Raw genomic sequence first — 22,128 nt, 5'->3', positions numbered from 1 at the left:
AGTAAAGCGTATATTTTTCTAACTTTTGCTATTTATTTACTACTCTCCAACTAATATTTTATAACGTATGGAAATTACCAAATTTTGACACTAGTAGACAAATTTTATAATTATCTGAAAATACGAACATTTATATCGACTTTCATTTATTCAAAAACAGAATTAATACACTTTCAAATTCTATTCTATATTTTTACAACACCATTATCATTTAATTGTAATAAGCAACTCTTGTATTCTAGAAAAAAAAAACTGATGGAACTGATTTAAGGAGTTCAATTCTCTCAATATCGTTTACTTCGTGATTCTCAAAATTCTCAAGATATTCAAGAGCTTCCTTTTCGCGAAGAATCGACGCCATGATCAAACTCGTAGCGATTAATCGAATCGGGAATTTTTCTCCCCATGTAACATCGATAATTATTCGAAAACACTTTCTATGATTCTCTTCACTTTTCATCCGCTAACTTCTTACTTTAACTTCTCGTTCTTGCTCCGTTCCTTTTGCGTAACGGAATAATTAGCGAGTCTCGTTCGTATTTGTACGAATAAAGAAAGTTTTATAAACATCGAAATCTTGTTGTTGATAAATGAAACTGCACCCTGCGTGCAACCAAAGCGTTTTCAATCGACATTTTAATTCTTTTTTGCATTAATTGTTAAAATCAATCCCATTACATGTGCAATAACGACATCAATTATTAAATTATCGATCGATGTCAAGATTCTTTTGATCGCAAAAGACATCGTTCGAACGATAGTGAATTACCTTCCTCAATTGTTGGAAACGAGAACTTTAAGATTCTTCCCGATTCTTTATAATGAATTCGTCAAATTCATCTTCTTTGATTGCTTTTCAGGAATCGGGGAGAAAATTTTTCCCTCACTCCTCGACAAATTTGATCCTGAAAGGGTTAAAGGAGTTAAAGGGAGGAAATGAAGGAAACGTCATCGAGTTTTTCTTCGATATAAATCTTTACTTTCTCCTGCGCCGTTCCCTATAAAACTTGTAAGGCTCGGTGTCCATCAAGTCGTCCCCCGTGTCGAGATAATCTTGCCTCTTGTATTTATTGTGGGGCACGGTTAGAACCTCGTAACTCCCTCCCGAGTGGCCCTGTGCGACCCTCTTCAGTCCCACGATGGCCGCCAGAATCAAGCTCATTAAGCTGAGAACGACCGCCTTGCCACTTAAAATGGCCAAAGTCTTCAAGGCAATAGGGAGCAGAATCGATTTTATTAGCATGAATCCCACGATCAGGGGAATAACGTATTTGTTCAACTTGTGCTTCTTCTTCCTACGCGCTGTAACGAATTGAACGATACCTCGCGTTAGTTGTATATAATTTTTCTTCTTAAATATTATCAAATTTCTAACTTTAACTTCTCATTTAATATATAAAAAAGAAAAAATAAAAGGTAAAACAATATTCGAACGAATGATTAAATTAACTTGCGATAATTATAAATTTGAAAACGATGATGTATCTTTTTCGATTATCGATCGAGCTACAAAATCGGGTACCGTTTCTATGTCATCGGAGATGCACCAGATAACGCAAGTCATTGGAGGCAAAAAGGAAGCGCTCCTTATTAGTCACGTTCGCGAAATGAACAAGGTAATAAGGTGAACTGGAGTGGAAAGCATTTATGGTTATTGCGTTGACCACCAACTGTGTGCTGTGAATGACCGTGCTTTCGCGTTATGATGCATATTAGACGTCGCTAATGAGCTCGTGTAACAACATTGCCGCGCAACCGTTGCAATTAACATGTTATCGTGACGCGGTTTCATCATCTTGGAAATAAATATATAAATAATTTCTAAAATTCTCGATTCTTCCTTCGCTCGAAAGGAATTCCATTTAATTTTAAAAAAATATATATATATTCATCGACTCGACGAATTACCTCGTATTCCGTCGAATGGTGATCGAGTCACAGGAAGAACGGTGCCCGCAACGTTCAAAATCCCATCGCCGATCCAATCCGCGGGCCTTCTCCAATTCTCCAGCTGGGGCTTCCACCTTTCCTGTATTATCATGCTTGCCTCCGTGGTTTCCGCCATCGTGAACAGAGGCAGGAAGAGCAACGGATACATGAGCAACAGCATTCCTTCTATCTCATCTGTAATCGCTACTATCGATGTAAATATTTGTAATATATTCTACAATAGGAACTTGCACCAGCGATCCTCACTTCTCAAGAAATTCAATTTCTCACTTCGATCCACTTTCGCAAGGAAAAGAACGCGATTACATCCTAAAAAAGAAAGGTGTTCTCGTTAATTACGTCTCCCAATCCTCTCGAAATCGAGAGGAAAGACAAAAAAAAAAAGTCTAGAGTTATGTTATACAATTGTATATCTCACCATCGAACGACCGTTTACCAAATATTCTTATCTACAGATTCTCGAGAGAAGTAAAACCGGACGATTGACCGCGTAAGAGCACCGTCCACTCGGCAAATGAAATGTTAACTGACATTCGCCCTAAGCCGGACCATTAGTTTATATATAGGTGGGACGTGAAAAGGCCAGAGAAGGAGACCACCATCTAACTTGGTACTTGACGCGTGACGAAAAATACACTGTCCATTCCACCTCCGTCTTCTCTTCTCTTCGATCATTGGCCGCGATTGGTCCCCAACGGAACATTTCGATCGACGACAATGGGACGCGACACGCTTCCGTGAAAAAAACCAACGAGACCGTGCGCGATCCTCGATCCGTTAATTACTCCGTCAATTTCACAGTCGAGCAATTAATCGATCCTGGGAAGGGATCTGCCTTCTTGGTTGTTCCGCTTGGATATACGGGCGGAGGAGGGAGTAAAGTTTGGTAAAGAAGTGGAGGATAATCTGCTCTCGAGATTCTTTTCACTCTGATTTGAATGAGAGAGAGATCCTTTTTTTTAGAGATAGGATTTTTAACGCAAGAGAATCGCGAAAATTTATGCCAGATTCTCACGAATCTCTCTTCGTGTTTTCGCTGGATCTTTTGGTCAAGATGCGTGAAACGGAATTCGTTGTTTAATAACACGTTGTTTAATAACCCGATCGTGCAACGGGAGTTAATTTTCACGAGCCGATGCTGAACGACTTGAAGATACGAGGGAGAGCTTTCGTAATCCCGATTACACAAAACGCGGATCTGTTTATCGTGCGAATCGTTGGAGCAAAACGGAGGAGAAAAAAATGTTATTTCAACAGAAAGTACAGGCAGTTAATTTATTACTCGTGATTTTTACTCGAGTTATTCAAATTGCAGTTAGATCGAAGGAAGAAAAATGTGTTGCATAACGTGGAAGTTGGATAAGGATCGTTTTCTTGTTGCAAACCTTTCAATCAGAGATTATTTACAACTTCGCCGTGAAGTGTCCCGTTTTTCTGAGCTGAATGGCACGAAAGGAATAAAAAGATGGGCCGAAAAAAGAAGCAGAAAGACCAAGATCCTAATTGAGTTCTTTGAAAAGAAAAATCTCTGATCGTTCTGGTTATCGCGCCGCTTTCGACGCTTTTTGCGGGTGTATATCCAGTGTATCCAGCGGTCGTGGACAACACCCGACCGTTACATTTCTTTGGAAATGAAACTGCGATATCGATCGCAGTTACGCGCGGCACGCAACGAACAAGAGACAAAGAAGGCAGAAAGAGAGGGACCGCAATGATGACAGTGATTTTGCAGGCATATAGCAGTAGAAGTAGTAGTAGAATTTTCGTCCTCCCATTTTTCCTTTATGTTCCTCCTTCCCCTACTTTTTATTCCGTGTCCCGTTTCTCGTGCAATTATTCGCGTCACCGTGTTCACGCAGGAAGCTACGAAATTACCCTTGCCTTCCTCGTGGAACGTTGCAACGCTCTTTCACCTGCCACTTGAATAGGAAACTGCGGCAAAACTTCTGGCACTTTGCGCTCGATTCGTACATACGAAGAAGAAGATTTCGTGCGACACGGCATCTCCGACTTTGATGGCTCTTTTTGTCTCGTGAATAGAGACTATTCGCTTTATCGTTTTATCGTCGTTCAATGGAACCGTGGAATTTTTCTTTTAAATCTTTCGGCCGAGTTCTCGATCGAAATTCGGTCACTGTAATTAGCGATTTCCACGTGTTTTTTTTTTTTTTTTTTTTTTTTATTCCGTTTTTATCGTTCGATGGAGTTATCATACTTTTGAAATTGAATTTTTATCGAAAGTTCTTTTCACCGTCCCAGTGAAAAGTCCAATTCTCAGTGAAATTGTATTTTCGCTCTACGGATAATATTGTTTGTAGTTATTTTTCTAACGGTATTAACGGCGATAACGATATCCCACGAGTCATTTTCACAAATTTGAATATCATCGAGAGGAGGCGTATGATGGAAAATACTAGGAAAGTGTTTGTCCAATTGACAATCCGCGTGCCAATATACGCGTGACATTGAGAGGCGGCATTTGCCCAGGAAGAAGGCAGCTTTCTAACAATCATATCTGCGTTTAAAGCGATTGACACGAAGAATTCCGTTTTCATGCAGGTATTTCAGAACGCGATAAACTGTATCGCGTGCAGCGCGTCGATTTTCACGATTCCGTGCTAGAAACCTCTCTTAGTAAATCATTTTTCAACGCAAAAGTGGAACGGCCGCAACAAATTTCTCCAAACATTTGGTCCTTACATTTTTTAATTACCGATCGTTTTATAATCGTCACCCCACGAGCATAAATAATTTCAAATAAACTTAAATTTAAATATAGACTTATCATCTATTTTCATAGAGAAGATCGCGAACGTAGCCTATAATACTCTTCCAAATTACTCCAATCAATTCGATCAAAGCTCAAATTTCAACCAAGATCTTATCATCTCCCCCGAAAGATTTTCTTCAACCTTTCCTCTTTCCTTTTCCTCGTCATCCCTTCTCCAATCCCAATTCCAATCCCCCCGCTATAAATACCCATCATACGTCGATAGGATCGATCCACGCAGAGCCGTGGGTGTATTCCGTTCATCGAGCTCCTCCATCATCGCTCGACCACTTGTCATCGGCCCGGTTAAACAGCGTAGCGTAACTAAAAAAGAATCACGTCGCCACGATTCACGTCGCGGTGTGTGATTACGCGATCCAGCGCTCCACCCCCTCATTGTCCTTCCTTCCTTCCTTCCTTCGTTTCTTCGTTGCTTGGAACGCCGGGCCGATCCCCCGTGTACCGTTCGACGACGTAACCTGACATATATATCGGGATCATAGAGCTTGTACCGCGCTCATATATTGCCGCCACGTCGCACGGTGCTCATTTTTCACGGACTGTCGATCCCGCTGGTAACTGAAGCGTGCCCGCCGCGGTACCCTGGCCGGCCACAGCCCCTCCGACAGATCGTTGCCGAGGAATCAAGAGCGCATCAGTTAGCTCGCGGTCGCGGTTGCTCGCTGTTGCACTCACTCCTCCGTCACCGATAATCGAATTTGCATTTCGAAGCGAGTGTTTTACTCTATTTCTTCTTTTTTATTTATTCGTCCTTTCCTTCTTTCCCTCCCCAGTGGTTAAAGTTGAGAATAGATAGAGGCTGTTGTTGACGAGTCGACGGATCGGTGGATGTTCCAGGCGAGGAGACGTAAGAATAAGAAAGAGTTTTTTTGGTAAGGAAAAACGTTTTTGGACGTTGCTTTTTGATATTAAACTTAGCTGCCATTTGTCACTGGCATTTTCAGAAACGATCGAGATGGATAATTAAGGAAAGTCATGGTGTGGCCAGTCTGTCGTGATCAAGAACGGAGGTATTTTTTAAACGTATTTTGAGGATGTGAATCGAGAGCCGTGTTTAAATCGTGGACGATGAAATCGAGAGTGAATCTAGTCGCGATTTTGTTGACTTTGAGCTGCGCGGCGCGCGTATTAGAAGGATTGAAGAGTGACGAGAAGCATTCGAGTCACAAGGAGTATTATCCAGTTGGGAAGAAGATCGTCAAGGAGGTTCACAACAAAGCCGCATCTCAAAGCGCGGCTCTTCTGCGGATAGAAGATAAAACTAAAATTCTGAAGAGCAAGAATACCGGTTTCGGTTTGTCGAAAGATTACTTTCATGGGCCAGGTAATATCGAATCGTGATATCTATCTCTAGAAACGCGACACTTAACATAACTTTGATTTTCGTTAGAAATATTCAACTCTTGTGCCTGTTCAACATAATTGCTAATTGTTATTTATTCTTATTATTACGTATTATTTATATACCTTTGTTTGACGACTATCGATAGTGAGAAAGATTCGATGATATTTTTATGATCAAAAAAACGATGCAATTTTCATTCTCATTTATTGATTTCTTACTATCTATGTTAAAAACGTTACAGAAAATAATCTCGATAAATACGCGGTCGTTACAAGAATAAAAATAAAATCTCTCAAATAATTTCTTTACATCTATACGATAGACGGATCGATATAAAAGAAAGGTAATCGACGGAACATATACGACAATAATTATCCCCTCTGCTTTCAGACCGTCCACGGCGAAAGAAGCGAAAGATGGACCGCACGATGATGGCGTTGCTGATGGCGTACAAATTGAAATTCGTCGCTCTGATTCCAACACTGGTCGGAGGGCTGATCTTGTTAAAAGCTACCGCGCTACTTGCAGGCTTCTTCTTCGCGCTGTTCGCCGCGGTTCTCGGTCTGAAAGTGAAGTGAACGAACCTATTTCACGACGAGAACATCCGTGATTATGAAACGTGAGGCCGATAATAATACTGGTTTCGGTAAAACTGATAGCCGCTATTGTTTTGAGGTTATGATCACGTGGGATCACCGCGCGCATGCGCAATGCAGCTGTGTGACGACCCACGTGATCTTGAATCGAAGATTTAGGCGTAACAATGTAATATATTATTGTATTCTCGTTATCTGGTGTAGCTAAAGAATAAGCGTTGGAAATGATTAAACCGTTGTGTCTTCCTTATTCACGTCGATTACGCGTCTCTTTATTCGATCTCAGGCTCGATCCATCCGTGGAGGAGTCTGTTACAAAAAAAGTCAAAGAAGGGTTAATGCAATACGTATCATAAATACGATAAATACGATAAATGGCGTTCAGCAATAAATAAACTTCTTATCTGTTAGGATAAGGGCCCAGATATGATCGACAATATTGTTAACGACGAGACGATAAATGGGAATAAAAAGAACGTTTATTCTCGTAGCGGAGAAATTAAATTGTAACTCTGTATCTTTTTGTCAGGTACACTTTACTAGGTATTTTTTTTTTCTTCTTTAAGTTTGCATAAATGCATCAAACGCGTTAAGTATCGTCGTTATCTTTAACGATATTATTGATCATTATTGGGTCTGGGTCTCCGTAGGTTAATTGAACTATTAGGGAAACGAATATGAAAGAGTTCGGCTTGTTTGCAATCGGGAGAAAACAATTGCAAATAATACGTAGAAGTAATTTTCTCTGTTTACAATTCGTTTCGAACACAAAAATGCCTCGACTCGGTTCCGTTAGAAATTCGCATGCGTGCAGATAGACGTACGGTTATTATCGTGCCGAATGGATTCTTGGTTGACGAGGAACGAAAATGAGTGGCAGTTGTAATACACGATGCACTTGATTATCGCGTGACGGTATTTCTTGATAAGTGTCGCTAACGTTCGCATTTATATGTATTTATCCGATAATTGTTCTTGTTGGTTTCTCATATTGGAAGAAAAATTCGATTCGATCGAGTCTTCAATTTCGCAAACGGAATCCTCGCCCATTGTTACGATTGCTTAATTTTACTTGTGGAGCGATATTTCGATAAGAAGAAAGAAAAAAAAAAGAAAAAGTAAGACGCAAGTAAAAGATATCGGAGAATTTCTTCTATGAAGAAATAGAATTTTAATTGCGAATAAAGTAAGTTGAGAGTAGGAATTTAGTATAAATATATATTGCAGAATATTTTTATACAAATTTAGCAAGAGACGTTAGGATTCGTTATAAATTATGCAAATATTCTTATCCATTTCTTCGGGATATTTTTCAGAATAGTAGGGATACGCCTACGAAAAAGAGTAACTAAGAAAATTTAATAACTTGCACGTTTCTTTTATAAATAATTCGACGATGTATACGTTAAACGTTAATGTTTCTCGGAAGAAAGACGCGAATCTCGAAATACCTGTAAGTTTCTTTGCAATTATTCTTTTCCACGAATATTCATTTACGTATTCATAGCAATAACAACGAACGAACTTGTTCGATTCCTTATCAATGATTTCTTTATGTTAAAGAAAAAATGTTGCGAGGTCACTCTTCGAGAACAATCCAATAAACGCGAACGGAACGTCTGTTGGCCTGGAATGTGTAGTAGACGCGATTCAAGCGCCCATGCACGCCGAACCGGAACCGGAAGATCTCCCTTCTTTCCCTTCTTTCCGCAACGATTCAGTGCTGATGTCGCGCCGAGTAGGCCAAGCTGTGCGCATATTCGCGCGCCAGTTCCGTCGTGGTGGCCTCTGTGGAGCTCAAAACGTTCTTCAAACTTCTGTCCCAACCTCCACCGCCGTGCTGCCAACCGCCGTGATCGTTGCTCTGCTTGGAGCTCAGCAGTTTCTTCAAACCGATAATCAGGGACAGGACCAAGGCGATTTTGCTGATGATCAGAGCCTTGCCGGCCAGCAGAAACAGCACCCCGAGGGCGATGGGTATCATTGCAGCCATCTTCATCGCCATGCCCATCATCATCATGCCCATCATCTTCTTCATCTTGCCACGTCCCTCCTCCATACCTCGTTTCAACTCGCCGGGGCTAGTTCGTGGCAATCTGATCTGAACGTTGAAACTGTTCAACAACGAAGCAACCCTGTCGAACAGGATCTCGTTGAGTATCTCGTCCTTGCTCGACGCGGTTCTCCCCAACTGGGTCTCCAACTCGGCGAACGAGCTCCTCGCCATCTCGGTATCCGTGTTCCTGATCAGCTCGAAATTCTCCGAAAGGGGCAGGGTACGTATTCTCCCCAACCTCTCGAAGAACGCTATCGCCTTCTTCTTCAGGCACGGGGACACGGCTATGTTCCGTTGCTGGCAATCCTCGTACACCCTGTACATCGCCCTGAATCCCCTGTCAACGAGGCTCTCCTCTTCCTTATTAACCTCTGGTATCCCCTCGCAGAGCGCACACCACGCCAACAAGATCGACACACACTTGAATAGATCGAGGATCATCTTCCTCTCTGTGTAACAGAAATATAACGGAATATAACTTCGTACAGAACTTGCTCGTTACTTTCGATTGGCAGAACCAGCGACACGACGACGACGACGACGCCACGAAAGAATAATTGTGGATCGTGAATTGGCGGATTCGGAGAGATAGAGAGGGGGGGAGGGAGAGATAAAGAGAGAAAGAGAGAGGGAGAGCACTTCCGCGGGGCCCAGGATACGCGACAGGAGACTGACGACGGGAGAACCAAGTCCGGACAAATATATACCATCCGGCGATCCGCCATCCCTCGCGAATCGGGCTGAGTTGTCTCCCACGTAAGAAGCTGTGCCAACACAAGTCCGCGGACCTACCAATGGTACACGTGACGGTGCACGTCCCCCTCGCCTTCCTTCAGGCTCCCCTGCGAAAGGCCTCTAAACAACTCTCGCAGCCTTCCTCGTCCGTTCAACGGGCCGAGCTCTCTCCTCCTCGTCCTTCTCATCACCTCACACGCTATTCCACTCGCTCTGCTCCCCGCGCGTATGATTCTCTCACAGCCGTGACCCATTCTGACACACAGACCCACTGAATCCGCCGAGATCGAGATAGAGGAAGAAGGTAGGATCGCGATCGCGCAACGAATTAAAATTTCCCTCTAGTAGAGAGGAGGAGGAGGAGGCGGAGGAGGAGAAGGGAGGGAGGGAAGGAGGGGATGGCTAAATGTACAGGGATTCTTATTTCAAGTGCCTGGTACCGTGACCCTGTTGACCCCGTGATAGATGGAAGTAGTTTTAGGTCGCGGACGATCCGTGGCCTTAACTCTCGCGTATCCCTTTCTTCTCTTTCTTTCTCTCTCCGCTCCTTGCATCGCGTCCTCTTTGGTCCAGATTGTCGGAGCTTCGAGTCTTGCCTCGAATAGAAGGTTTATTTTCTTAATTCTTCTTTCTCTCTCTCTCTCTCTTCTTTTTTATATTCCAGATATTCCGGGAAGAAATCATAAGGGTGAATCGTTCTATGGGATACGATTTCATTGTCAAGACCTGTAGAAAGGGAAGTGTACAAGAATGGTTGGAATTTTATTATTCGATTCGATTTGAGAAAAAATGTTACGTTAAACGTGCGTTATGCATCTCGGTTCGTTCCATCCGCGGAATTAAAATCACGTGTCCTCGCTCGGCACGTTGCAATTAAGAGAATCAAGGACCTAGTAACGTTATCGTTTTATTCGGCGCAGCGATCTCGAGGCGTGGATCGCGTTGACAATGAGAGCGGCCAGGTTGGAGAGAATACGGCACGTTGCATCTTTTTCTCGCCTCTTGTCCCTCACCTTCGCTCGTGGTCTTCCTCTTTTTTCCATCCTGGCTAACTAGGCGTGTCCGCGGCGTGGAAAACAAACCGCGGACACTCGCCACAGGGTGTTGCCTCACTTCGCAATCTTCACTCTCCCATCCGAAACCATCTCGCCTGAATTCGACGATCCGTCATCCGCTCCATCGAGTTTTGGATTTTTTTGTAACAATCCAAAGAAGCAAGGACAAGACGAGGGGTAAGACGAGGTAAAAGAGAATGAATTTTTGTTCAAGTTTTAACCCTTGCAAGTAGAAAAGAAGAATGTTAACACTAGAACTGTCAAAGCAAATTAATTATTTAATCGATCGATCTTGAATCGTTTGTATCGTTTATTATTAAATTGATAGTTCTAGTGTTGTTTGTAGTGTGACTTGAATAAATATAATCAATAAAATTGATCAATAATTTACGTAATAAGGATTCTTTCACCTTAAGCGTGTTTTAAATTTTAATTGAAAGACGAGAATTGGATTGAAAATTGTGTAAGGAGGAGGGAAGACGTTGAAGACACGTTGAAGATTAAGAATCTTGAATCTTTCGCGATTTCTCATGGTGGGGGGAAAAAAATGAATTGGTCAAATGGAACGTGTCACTGTGCCGATCTTGTATTACGAATACACGGGTTGGATTGAGGTTAACGCATCTCTAATGCGTCAACAAGGTATCCTCGCGAGGAACCGAAGTGAACAGTGTTAACGCGCGTGCCACATTCACAACACGCAGGCGAATTCGCGCGCGGACGCTGCCGGGGACGGATTCCACGGCAAACAATGGAAATTGTTCAAAGATCGAACCTTCGAAGACGTAAACAAGTTGGAAAGATTCGAGGCAGATTCCAATATTTATTCATCGTAATTTTTTTTTTTTTTTTAAAACGTACGAAGATATATATTTGGCTGATCTCGTATTTAATTCCAGGTGAGTTTGTGACCTTTGTTTTCTTCCTTTTGCGACGAAATTGTGTTTCGTTTTTGATCGTGAACTACTTTAAAAATCTTTATCCTCTTTTTGGAAATTGCCATTGTGAAGTCTTTCAACCGTGTCGGCAATTTTTTTTTTCTTTCCTCATTAATACCAAATTGGGTTGTTCTAAAATTAAGCAAAAGTTTCTTTTTTAATAAATTTTCGAGAAATTTTAAAAAATTTTGCGCTACGTCTCAATACGTTTCTGGAATATAGTTTTTGTATATTCGTCGTGGTAATTCGTTTTAGAGAATATTTTGATTGTAACACGGATATTATTTCACAGGTGAAGGAGTTGTAGGTGAAACGACAAAGCGGTATCACTTTTTTGGAACCATGTTCCTCTTCTTCTTCTTCTCTACTGTAATTACATCGTGCCACTTTTTCCATCATTTTGGGACACTATAATTTTTAAACCTTTTTTATTTTGCAGTATTGCATCCCATTTGTTGTAGCCATAAGTCATTACATATTATTTACCGCTTGGAAACTGAGAAACTTGGACTCTCTTCCTAGAGTTAGCGATTGCTTACTCTACTTTTATTCCACCACAATGAAATAGTAAACGTGACATTAGTTCATTCTCCATTGTTACGAAGGAAAGTTGTCGGTTTACCGGTAAATGGGGACGCGCGGAATTAATGAGCGAATACGTTACTGTCGCAACGTGAATAGATCCTGTAGCGATTCTCGTCAAACGTCTTTACGTTCAGCCCGTTTAAATTCACTTCTGTTCAAAAAGGGAACACAGAAGACGTTCGAAAATCCATCCGAAAAAAATATATATCCTCGACTTTCAAATTACAAAGAAATCGTCGAAGTAGTCCCAAAAAGGTTTCCAAGAAGGATTTCTTCTCTTTTCTCTTCACCAATGTTTACGCAGTGCACGTGATACGAAGAACAATGAGTCGAAGAAAAAATATTTTTCTTCTGATTTTCTTCGAAGCTCGAACAACAACTTTTACAAGCTAATCGAATAGTCAACAGAAAATCCTTTAAACAGGTAAATAGACAATGTTAATTCAAGTAAAAAAAAAAAAGAAAAAAAATATCGAAATAGTTTCGTAATAAAATAAGATGAAGTAACAGTCGAAGTTGTTGCTTCATTTCAAATTATTCGAACAATATTGTAAAGTTAATATATATTTTACGTAGAAAAGAAGATATATATTAAACGTAGAAAAGAAGAAGAGAAGAAAATTCTCTTTTTTAAATTTTATTATATTGTCAACGAATATTAATATGCGTATGTAACATCAATACATCTATCATCACGATTTAGGGAACAGTTTTTTGTGCCAATACTTTTTTACATCCTAATTTTAGATCATTATCTCTCCCTGTTATCGGATTCAGGCCAGCAATCAACAACAGGTGGTTGTAACTTCTGACCTGGCTCATTAGCCTCCTCTGGAATTTATGTTCATTGGGCTACCGTTCGACTTCGCCTCGAGCGCGTTCTAGTCTCACGATCCCCGCGCTGTCAGTCGTCTTCTCTAGATATATTATCGCGAGAAGGGATCTTTATCGTAAGAATTTACCTGCAAAAATGGACGACGCGTTCGGCAGATTGAATTAACGGAAGAGAATTAAGAAGAGGCCAAAAGGGTGAAGGCGCGAACTTGTACGCGTTTAACTATCCAACGATTGTAAAACACGTTTATTGCACGGTATTACTTTCTTGAAACATTGTATTGGTTAGTTGTAACAATTTTATTACATACCATTACGCAACAATCTACTTTTCCTTCTTGTACAGGTGTATCCTTCGAAGAGATAGAAAATACGTTCGACGATATAACGAGAATAAGTTTATCCCGGTTGAAATAGGATTTCACCTTGATTTCTCGCTTCGAATTTTGGAATGTCGAACGAAAATTTCGACAAAGGTGCACTTTTAAATGGTACAAAATCTAGGTAATAGATCGTTATAATTATTAACGACGTTTCGTGAACTTAGGAGGCGACGTACGAGGAAAACGCACGGTATTTCACCGGGGATCGTGAACAGGAATCGTGTCGTTTTCACGGTTTCACGTCGCGTGTTAACGCGCGACCTTCCCCTATAGTTTCTTATCTGCGAAGCAAGTGAATCGAGGATGCGCAATCGGCCCAGTGGCACACAAAGAAGAAAAAGAGCCTACCTTTTAGACCTTGTTCTCCACTTCCGCCGCGTATAAGCGGCACGGGAGGCGGAGCTAGGGAGAACAGTCTCAATTTGGCGACAATGTTTCCCTAGATTTACGATTTCAGCTTCCCAACGATGACTTTCCAATCAGATAGCTGCAAGTATCACGGCGGCGTTATTCCTCCGAGTATGTTCCATTGAATTATCGAGGTTGTTTGAAAATCTTGCTTCTCGAAATTCAAAAGGATGGGAGAAGAATCGTAAACTCGTTCACAACGAATCAAGAGTAACGATTAATTTCCAAATCGATCCAATGGAAAAAATAATTCTCTACGAAATTCCTCAAATTTGTCTTCTCAATATTCGTAATTACCGTTGCGATAAACAGTTTGAAACGAAAAAAAGGAAAGAGAGAAAGGAAGGAGAAAATATCGAATAACCTCTTATCTTAATAGCACGAGTTATCTCTCTATATCTATGGCTCACAGAACGTTACCTCCGACCATCGCGATATATCCTATTCTTCCGACCGATTCTCTAACTCGCTGATTGCTCGAGTCGAGGAGCAGTTTTTCCCGAACGCCCTCGCAATTAGCCCAATTCCTTTTCATTTGTACGCGGCAGGGTATCGTTCTTTCACACCGCGTGGCCACGGCGCAATTATCAACGGGTATCGCATCAGCGATTTGAAGAATCGACAAAACAAGTGAACACAGGAGAACGATCCGCGCAGAGCTCGGGATTCACGCTCTGTATGCCTGTAACTGTTAATTATGCCGTGTTTCTATAAAAATGGTCATTCGTTCGGCCGTTCAGTCCGCGTCGAACATGCCTCAACGTACGATCCTTGTTGTCCCGTTCACGTTGTGCGCCGTGTTGGCCGCGTGCTGTTGCACCGTCCTCCATCGAAGCGATCGCGATACGGTGTCGAGACCGATCGGTTGCAGCCAAGGAGAGAATTCCACCGAGTGCGCGACGAGGCGGAAGGTGGAAGGGATGGAGGAAGGGAGGAAGGATCGGTCGATGACCAGGGAATCTAGGATTGTCGTTGGAGGGGACGAATTTAAAAGTGAAGATGGCGCGGTTGAACAGGGTGAGTGGTTATGAATTAACTTATGTGCGAGTAAGTGTCATAGATATATATAGTTTATAGTTATTATAAGATAAAGAGTAGAATAAAATTGGATGAGATCGTTGAAAATTAATATTATGCGGTCTATAGTTACTCGCATAATAGTTATTTTGCATAAAATGAGAGCGTTTCGGTCAGACAAGATTGCTCGAGTAACTTCATAGTAGGCGATATTTTTTTTTTACGACGATGCATCTGACGTGAATATATATATATAAATAAAATACCGTTCCGCGAAAACGATTCTATGCAGTTATTCATGTTACCCGTTGTTAATTATTCAATTAGCTGTTTTGTTTCCTTTCATAACTATCATCGCGTACGATCTTGCGCACAGCGTGACACGAGTTAAATTACTTTTTCTTTGCTTTTCGCGTTAGAAATGAACGCGTATTACACCAAGTATTATACATGTCGTTCGTTATGTATTATTATTATATTATGATGTAAAGTTTGATTTCTTCTCTTCTTTTCTTCCAGTCGCTGGACGAAGAAAGAAGAACAAGGGATATGGACAGATGTTGCTTTATTTTCTGGGCGCGTCCAAGATGACTATGCTTTACGTAATAATGAACGTGGTTGCTGCAATTGCTGGAAAGGCTCTGGTCGTCGCAAAAGTTGCTCTAGCAATTGCGACCGCGATCGCGTTGAAGAGAATTCTTGGTATGAAATTTTTTTATTTCTATGCAACATCGCGATTTTATGCGTTAATAATTGTGCCTTTATCTTTACTTTCAGAGCACAATGAGAAAATTTCGTACGAGATAATTAAGTATCCGTATCACAGCTACGAGAATACGCACAGTACGAGTTTCGATTATGATCACGGTGGATCGTGGGATCGTGATTTTGGATACCAGAGGCAAAAAGTTAATAGAAAATTAACTCGTTGAGGCACGAAGAGTACAAATAAATGTTTAATACGAATGAATTTTATATCGAAGAAGAATATATACATACATATATATATATATAATTATTTTGAACAATAAAAGTGTAAAATAAGTAAATAAATCAGATTATTAATTCTTGTTACATATAAAGAGGATTTTGGAATCTTCAAAAAGTATGTGCAACTAATTTAGAATCTAGAAAACATTTTTTTGAAATTATTTGAAAAGTTATTCACAAATCTTCGAATTTCCAGGACTGAAAATAATTTGATCATAATTATATTCCTCTGAAATTTTTTATTGATGTCATTTTTACGCAAATGACACGAACACATTTGCATACTTGGAAAATAAATAAATACAATATACGATACAATACTATATAATTTTTGGTTCTTCGACTATTCTAACTACAAAATATACATAAATTCTCAACAGAAAAACTATTCAATCGTCTATTTTATAACTTGCTCGATTATAACATCGCTCAAATCAGGCTGTCATCGACGTCTAATTATATCTTTATTTATGTACAAATAGAAAGTATCTCTATCCTTTTTTTTTTTACTTGCATTACACGCTTAACAAAAATATCGTACAGGAAATAAATTAAGTTTCGTTCGTTTCGTTCAAGTTGTAGGAACGTCCTCCATAGCTCTTTGCCAGCCACCTCCGTATCCCCCTCCATAACTTCCATGGTGTTCGGAGCCTGTAGCATAAATAACCTCGTGGCCACCTCCGCCGTGGCTGGACACCAGCTTCTTCAATCCGATTATTGCGCTCAAAACCAAGGCTATTTTGGCTGTGAGCAGGGCGGTGCCAGCGATGAAGGCGATTTTACCGTAGGCCAGTTGCGCCATCATAGCTGGAAAAATAAATGAATAAAATAAAGTAAAGTTCTCGACATCGATACTTCGAATCGAAAAAGAAGTATCAACAACATCTCTTTCCCGATTAATTCGTGACCTACCTCCCACCGCCATCGCGCCCATTATCAGTGCACCGTAACCCTTGTCCTTTTTCTTTCGACCTGAAGCCGTGAAAACGAGGTATTTTTAATTTCATTTAATTAACGAAGAAAAACAAATGCCCTTACCTTGAAACGCGTCCCCAGGAATAGTGAGCTTCACGTTCCTAGAAGAAATATACTCGTGAAACTTGTTATCCAGCATCTGATCCAGACTAAGCTCGGTCCCATTTTCCTTGAACGATCTGTCGATATTCTTTGCCGTGGCCGAGGGATCCCTGCCGATCGACACGTACTCGTTCAACACGTACACCGTGTCATCCTTGATCGCCGAATCCAGGATCTCCAACGCTCTCCTTTTCAAGCAATCGAACGCGTTCCTCTCCGCCGCGCATTTGTCGAACAATCTCGTGTACTCGTTCCTGCTCTGCGCCGCGTCGAACAGCGTCGCAACCAGGCAAACGACGAGCAACGCGAATTCGTGGCAAGATCTACTCTTTCCCCTCATGACCGCGGGACGACACGGCGTAATGGACGCGATATCGAAGATATTTAGAGCGGCGAGGTGTACACGGTTTCGAAAAATATCGCGGACTAATTGAAATTGCTCTGATGGCCGCTCTTTTATAAGAGTATTTCCCGCGTTTCCTCCTACCTCGTCCTTACGATACCGGCTCACACCTGATCCACGCGCTGTTTAACGCCTCCTCCTTCGGAAGGAGGGACTCCCGATTCAAAACAATGTCGTACAGCCCCGTAAGTAAGTATCCCTCTGACCCGGTTGCCAAGCGAAGCTTGAACCCCCGCGCAACGAACAGGCCGCGAATGGAGTTTAAAGGCCAGTTTACAAACGAGAATCGCGAATCTTTGCTTATGTGTTGCATACACGATCGTTTCGAATTCAAATGAGATTCTTGCGATGAAGATCGGAAAGCATTCGTGAATGAAAAAAAAGAGCAGTGTTTCAACAAGGGATAAAAAATTTATCGAGAAGGAAGAGGATTTTTCGGATACGATCCGAAGAAATTTGAATCGAGAATAAGGAAGGGATGGGAGAGAGAGAATCGAGTTTCGAATCAAGTCCGCTTTTCGTTTATACCGGCGAAAGTTCGCTTATTTACATTTTCGTTAAATGACGCGGCGCGGCTCCGAATGATCCTTAATTACGCGAGTCGGGGAATTAGTCACCGCGGAATTAATTAACACGCCTCGACGAGATACTGTTAATCCGACACGGATTACAGACCGTGACGCGCCACATACGTCAAACGACCCGTGGCCAATTACGCGCGCACGAAATTTAATATTTAAAAATGTCCACACAGTGTTGCACATGCACGCGTGCACACACGTGCGAGGGTCCGGGTTGAAAAATTCAGGGCACTCTTCTCCTCTTATTTATCATTTCCTACGCTTTCCACCGATGGCCGCTTCTCTTCTCTGATGGCAGGCAGTAGCGAACGCAATTACCCTACTTGAGAGAGAAAGAGAGGGAGGGGGGAGGGGGGAGAGAGAAAAAGAAGAAACATTTAACAATATTATAACGAAGGAAAAAAAAGAAAAGAAATTTTCTCTGACATCTTCTGAGAAAAAAATCTGGCTGCAAGTTTGCGACTCGTTATTATTTCGTGTTTCTTCTTTCGGATGATTGCCGATCATTACCCTACTTGGAACTTTGAATCGAGTGAAGTGGAGAGAAGAGGAAGAGGGTGGGGGGATTTCGATTAAATAAATAATTTCGCGAAGTGTTTCTTCCGTCGAGGGAGACGAATTTCACGACGATGGAATTTCCCACGAACACGAGTTTAATGATTAAGGGGGACGCCTCGAGAATTACCCTCGAATCGAAAAGGATGTTGCGATGGAACGGAGACATTGGAATTATTTGGAGGAAAGAGAAAAGAGAGGGAGGGGGAGAAAGAAAAACACGCGAATCTGAAACTTGGAATTGATTAAATAAGAAGGTGAGGGAGGGAGGAATCTAGCTTGAATAATTTTACAAAAAAAAAAATAATAAATAAATAACTCCATTAGCCATAGAATAACTTCGTTACGATAAAAAAAGCCACGATGTCCAATTACCAAGAGAGAGAGAAAGAGAGAAGAAAAAAAGAAAACGGATCATTTCCGATCGAGCAACTTCGTGAAATATTTCATCATCATAATTTCGAGCAACATCGAGCGTACGAATTCTATAACGACGTAAAAATAGCGGACCGTTACGTCGGGTAACGAATCGGACGTCACGCACGTTCGAGCAGGGCAGCCGAGTGCAGAAATTGTTAAGAAGAGAATAGGGAATAGGAGAGAGACGTTCATGCGGCCGTGAAACGGTGGCGGAAAACGAGCAAGTTTTACGGTCGACTGTCATCCTCGATAATGTATGCCGCGTTCATCGTCACACTTGACATAAGGAGAGACGCGAAGCTCTCCTGGCCACGTGGAGGAGCAGCACGTTCACGGGATCGTGAACACTGTTGCGAGCAAACCGTGTTTCCCGGACGTCGGTGCTTCTTCCTTCGAAGAAGATAATCGTGGATGGAGTACAGTTACGATAATGGCGCGCGGCTCTAATGGATCTGTCACGGAGTGAAAACTCCGTGTGTTCCCTTTGTTCCTCTTTTTTTTCTTTCTTTTTTGGAACCGAAAACGACAGTGAAGTTTCGAAGTTGTTCCATCCGTAATGGGATCAATGAGGATGGATGAGGTTAGATCAAACGGTTACGGGAAGAGAATTTGCCTTTTATCCAGGTTATTCGGATATCTGGTTTTCTGCCAATTTCACGGTTGTTCAATTGTAACGAATTCAACCGATTCAACCTGGAATCCTTTCTCATTGTTTGTATATCGGGCTAACTAACTTTCTTAGGAGTTAATTGATGAGGATAATTACGACGGGTGAAGAATGGCGAGGAAAAGAGAGCGGAATATATTTCAATCCGATTTCATTCTACATATCTTCTGAAATTTCTTTTTCAACGTAACTTCATAATATCGTAATGAATCAACGTACAAGGCAACGTTGAACGTAGCTGTGAAATGGAATTAAACTAATTGAATTTGAATACAACGAATCGAACAGTAGAGCGAGTCAACTACTCTTCACCCAAACGAAATTCTTCCCGTTCCGCCCCTTGCTCTTGTCAACGCTCTGCTCCGCGTTATCGTAAACGTCGACCACCTCTCTGATGACGTGTTGGCTGTAGTACGGCGACTCGAAGTCGTTGCCCTGGAATCCCCTGTACGGTGGTCTGTGGTGGAAATTGTAATACTGCTCGTAGTTTGGTGGAAATGCGCCGTGTCCCTCGTGAGAGTGATGGATGCCGCTTGGATAGGCGGTGGAGAAGAAGGAATTCCAGCCGAGCAGGCCGGTGATCACCAGCGCCACCTTCGTCAACAGCAGAGCCTTCTTGGTGAGCAGCAGCAGAAAGCCGAACATGAGGGGGATCAGGGAGGCCAGGTTGAACTTAAAACCTAGCAGGAATGGTATCAACAGGTGTCTCATCATTTGCCTTCCTGGAAAGGAGAAAGTTGCGGGGCAGGCTTTAGACGTCCGTGTTCACACACGTTTCATTTGTAACCTTGTTCCATTGGAAATAGGAACATTCGGTCCGAGCCGATGTACAGGTTTATTAATGGAAGATAGACCTAGTTTTATATATGTATATGTATGTATGTATGTACGTATCAGATGCTCTGATAAATTCTAGAAGTATGAGGTATACGGAGGCTCGACGGAGCGGGTGGCCTTGACCGTGCTGCCTGCTGGAGGTGCTTCCTGAAACCAGCTTATGGCGAACGTCGACTCAGCCCAGATACGAACCATGAAGAACGGCATGGGTTCGCTTCCGTGCTGTTTCGAGATCGAAAAAACCCGTGTATCGCCTATTGGCAAATTAGCAAGTTAGCGATCGTCCGACAGAAATAAATATCTGCATCGAAATTGCGGGTAAGAAAAGGAGGACTACGTGCTACTTAATGAGAATACAGATTGCTCACCCGGGCCCAATGTTTGCCTGTCCCCGAAAACCGTGGATTTTTCATTGACGACGAACTCCAGTACGCCGTTTCCGTTCAACGTCGGCCCGGCTCTCAATTCGAGTCCGGGATACACGTTATCCAGACTCCATCTGAGGCTTCGCCGTTCCATCAGTTCGGTGGCCGCCCTCACGACGCTCCCGAAATCCTTTGGATCGTAATCCCAATCCAAAACTTCTCTTCTCTCGTGGCCGTCCGCTCTCTCCAGGTGTACGTCGCCAAGATCCAAATCGTCCTTTCGATCGATCGATCGAAGAGCGGTCAGAGCGCCTCGATTCAAGCATTCCAGCGTGGCGTACCGTTTCCCAGCCAGACACGAGCCGAAACCCTCGTCGAAGCCCGCCCGATTTTCATCCTCGTTCGTCGAGCTCGCAGACTCCTCCTCGATCGATTCAACGATCACCGTGATCCCGGTTGAGATGTAGATTAAAAGGCACAAGGTTCTCAATCCGTGCTTCATCGCGTTCCACGAGTGACGAAAGGAAGAGGATCGGGGAGAAAGTCTCGATAATGATGATGATGGTGAAGTTTTCCCTTGATCTGGCCTATTTAGCCCAATCGTTCCATTCCTTGAGGAGGAATTCGAGAATTAATCGAGGATCGATTCGACGAACGAAGAAGTTTCCTTCATTTTTCTCGTTGGAGAGAGAGAGAGGGAAAAAAAGAAGAAACAAAGGAAAGATCGAGGTGGAGAAGAATACGATACATGGAACGAGAGTTCTGGAACAATACTGTTGATCCAACGCCCACGATCGGCCCTCTATATAGGCGGCAAAGGACGTTCACACACAACGGAACACAATTGGTTTCACTCGGTGAATCTTCTCGAGCAGCGAAAGTACCGAGCCTGGTTCTTTTCATTTCGTACGAGAGATCGAGGATCCCTCGATACACCGGATGCACTCGAGCAGGCTAATTTCGAGAGTTCGAGAAGCGAGAAAAGCGAGTTAGATTGTCAGAACTGTCCGTTTACGAGAAACGAAGGGGAAAGGGGGAAAAAAAAACTATCGAATATTTGAAATGTTTAAATATCGATTCTAAGAAGTATTATCTCTAAGAGTTCGTCGAACATGGAATGGAACTCGTTCGAATCTACGGATTATCATCGATGTAAACCGGTATCGAGTCATCGATTCATGAAAGTGATGAAATTGAGAAGGGAAAAGTTGTTGAATCGCGCACGACATCGTTTCCCCTCCTAAGACTAAGAGGAAAGAGATCCTCCTTGAATGCAAATTACTCTTTCAACTTGCCTTTATTTAACTATCGTTCATTCAGCTTGTTTCAAACGTTTATTCGACAAATATATGACTTTCGAACGTCGAGAGGATTATACGTTCGAGCATGAATATATGCAAAACTGTTTGTACATTCTCCTTTTTCTTTTTTTTCTTTATTTTTTTTTTTTTTCCTTGCCAAAGGAAACATCGAAAAATGAAACGAAACGATCGAAAGTAACCAATAACTAGCGAATAATAGTAATTTTATCGCAAAAATT

The 22,128-nt window shown here is 42.1% G+C and overlaps 6 protein-coding genes across 7 annotated transcripts; 2 read left to right on the top strand and 4 right to left on the bottom strand.

The window, feature by feature from the left end:
* Nucleotides 1-764: 764 nt before the first annotated feature.
* LOC107994587 (uncharacterized) lies at nucleotides 765-4,054 on the bottom strand. The gene is made up of 4 exons (XM_028665142.2): nucleotides 2,369-4,054; nucleotides 1,909-2,259; nucleotides 981-1,302; nucleotides 765-905 (listed from the first exon to the last, which is right to left on the bottom strand). Exons 2-4 carry the CDS (start codon nucleotides 2,108-2,110, stop codon nucleotides 884-886), a joined length of 546 nt encoding a protein of 181 aa, XP_028520943.1. The 5' UTR covers nucleotides 2,111-2,259; nucleotides 2,369-4,054; the 3' UTR covers nucleotides 765-883.
* Nucleotides 4,055-5,773: 1,719 nt separating this feature from the next.
* Nucleotides 5,774-6,915, top strand: LOC107994588 (uncharacterized; the record flags this gene model as incomplete). Its single annotated transcript, XM_017051574.3, has 2 exons — nucleotides 5,774-6,065; nucleotides 6,477-6,915. Coding segments are annotated over 2 exons (480 nt in total), but the record flags the coding sequence as incomplete, so codon positions are not given.
* LOC107994585 (uncharacterized) lies at nucleotides 6,274-10,762 on the bottom strand. The gene has a single exon (XM_017051571.3). The coding sequence runs from the start codon at nucleotides 9,177-9,179 to the stop codon at nucleotides 8,400-8,402; it is 780 nt and encodes a 259-aa protein (XP_016907060.1). The 5' UTR covers nucleotides 9,180-10,762; the 3' UTR covers nucleotides 6,274-8,399.
* A 3,235-nt stretch (nucleotides 10,763-13,997) lies between these two features.
* Nucleotides 13,998-15,746, top strand: LOC107994595 (uncharacterized). Its single transcript, XM_017051586.3, has 3 exons — nucleotides 13,998-14,693; nucleotides 15,213-15,395; nucleotides 15,471-15,746. Exons 1-3 carry the CDS (start codon nucleotides 14,393-14,395, stop codon nucleotides 15,623-15,625), a joined length of 639 nt encoding a protein of 212 aa, XP_016907075.1. The 5' UTR covers nucleotides 13,998-14,392; the 3' UTR covers nucleotides 15,626-15,746.
* A 156-nt stretch (nucleotides 15,747-15,902) lies between these two features.
* LOC107994572 (uncharacterized) lies at nucleotides 15,903-18,024 on the bottom strand. Its single transcript, XM_062085730.1, has 3 exons — nucleotides 16,722-18,024; nucleotides 16,596-16,655; nucleotides 15,903-16,490 (listed from the first exon to the last, which is right to left on the bottom strand). The coding sequence occupies exons 1-3, from the start codon at nucleotides 17,098-17,100 to the stop codon at nucleotides 16,255-16,257; spliced, it is 675 nt and encodes a 224-aa protein (XP_061941714.1). The 5' UTR covers nucleotides 17,101-18,024; the 3' UTR covers nucleotides 15,903-16,254.
* A 1,474-nt stretch (nucleotides 18,025-19,498) lies between these two features.
* Nucleotides 19,499-22,063, bottom strand: LOC133667395 (uncharacterized). 2 transcript variants are annotated; one of them, XM_062085725.1, is made up of 2 exons: nucleotides 20,592-22,063; nucleotides 19,499-20,108 (listed from the first exon to the last, which is right to left on the bottom strand). In XM_062085725.1, the coding sequence occupies exons 1-2, from the start codon at nucleotides 21,088-21,090 to the stop codon at nucleotides 19,684-19,686; spliced, it is 924 nt and encodes a 307-aa protein (XP_061941709.1). In that variant the 5' UTR covers nucleotides 21,091-22,063; the 3' UTR covers nucleotides 19,499-19,683. The 2 variants fall into 2 exon arrangements, with proteins under 2 accessions (XP_061941709.1, XP_061941710.1); XM_062085726.1 differs by having other exon boundaries at nucleotides 19,499-20,066.
* Between the last annotated feature and the right edge of the window lie 65 nt (nucleotides 22,064-22,128).

The sequence above is a fragment of the Apis cerana genome, linkage group LG15, assembly GCF_029169275.1.
Source record: "Apis cerana isolate GH-2021 linkage group LG15, AcerK_1.0, whole genome shotgun sequence".
Lineage (NCBI taxonomy): Eukaryota > Metazoa > Arthropoda > Insecta > Hymenoptera > Apidae > Apis > Apis cerana.
Note: the sequence above shows the minus strand (reverse complement) of the source record. Positions and strands in the feature narration are given on the sequence as shown.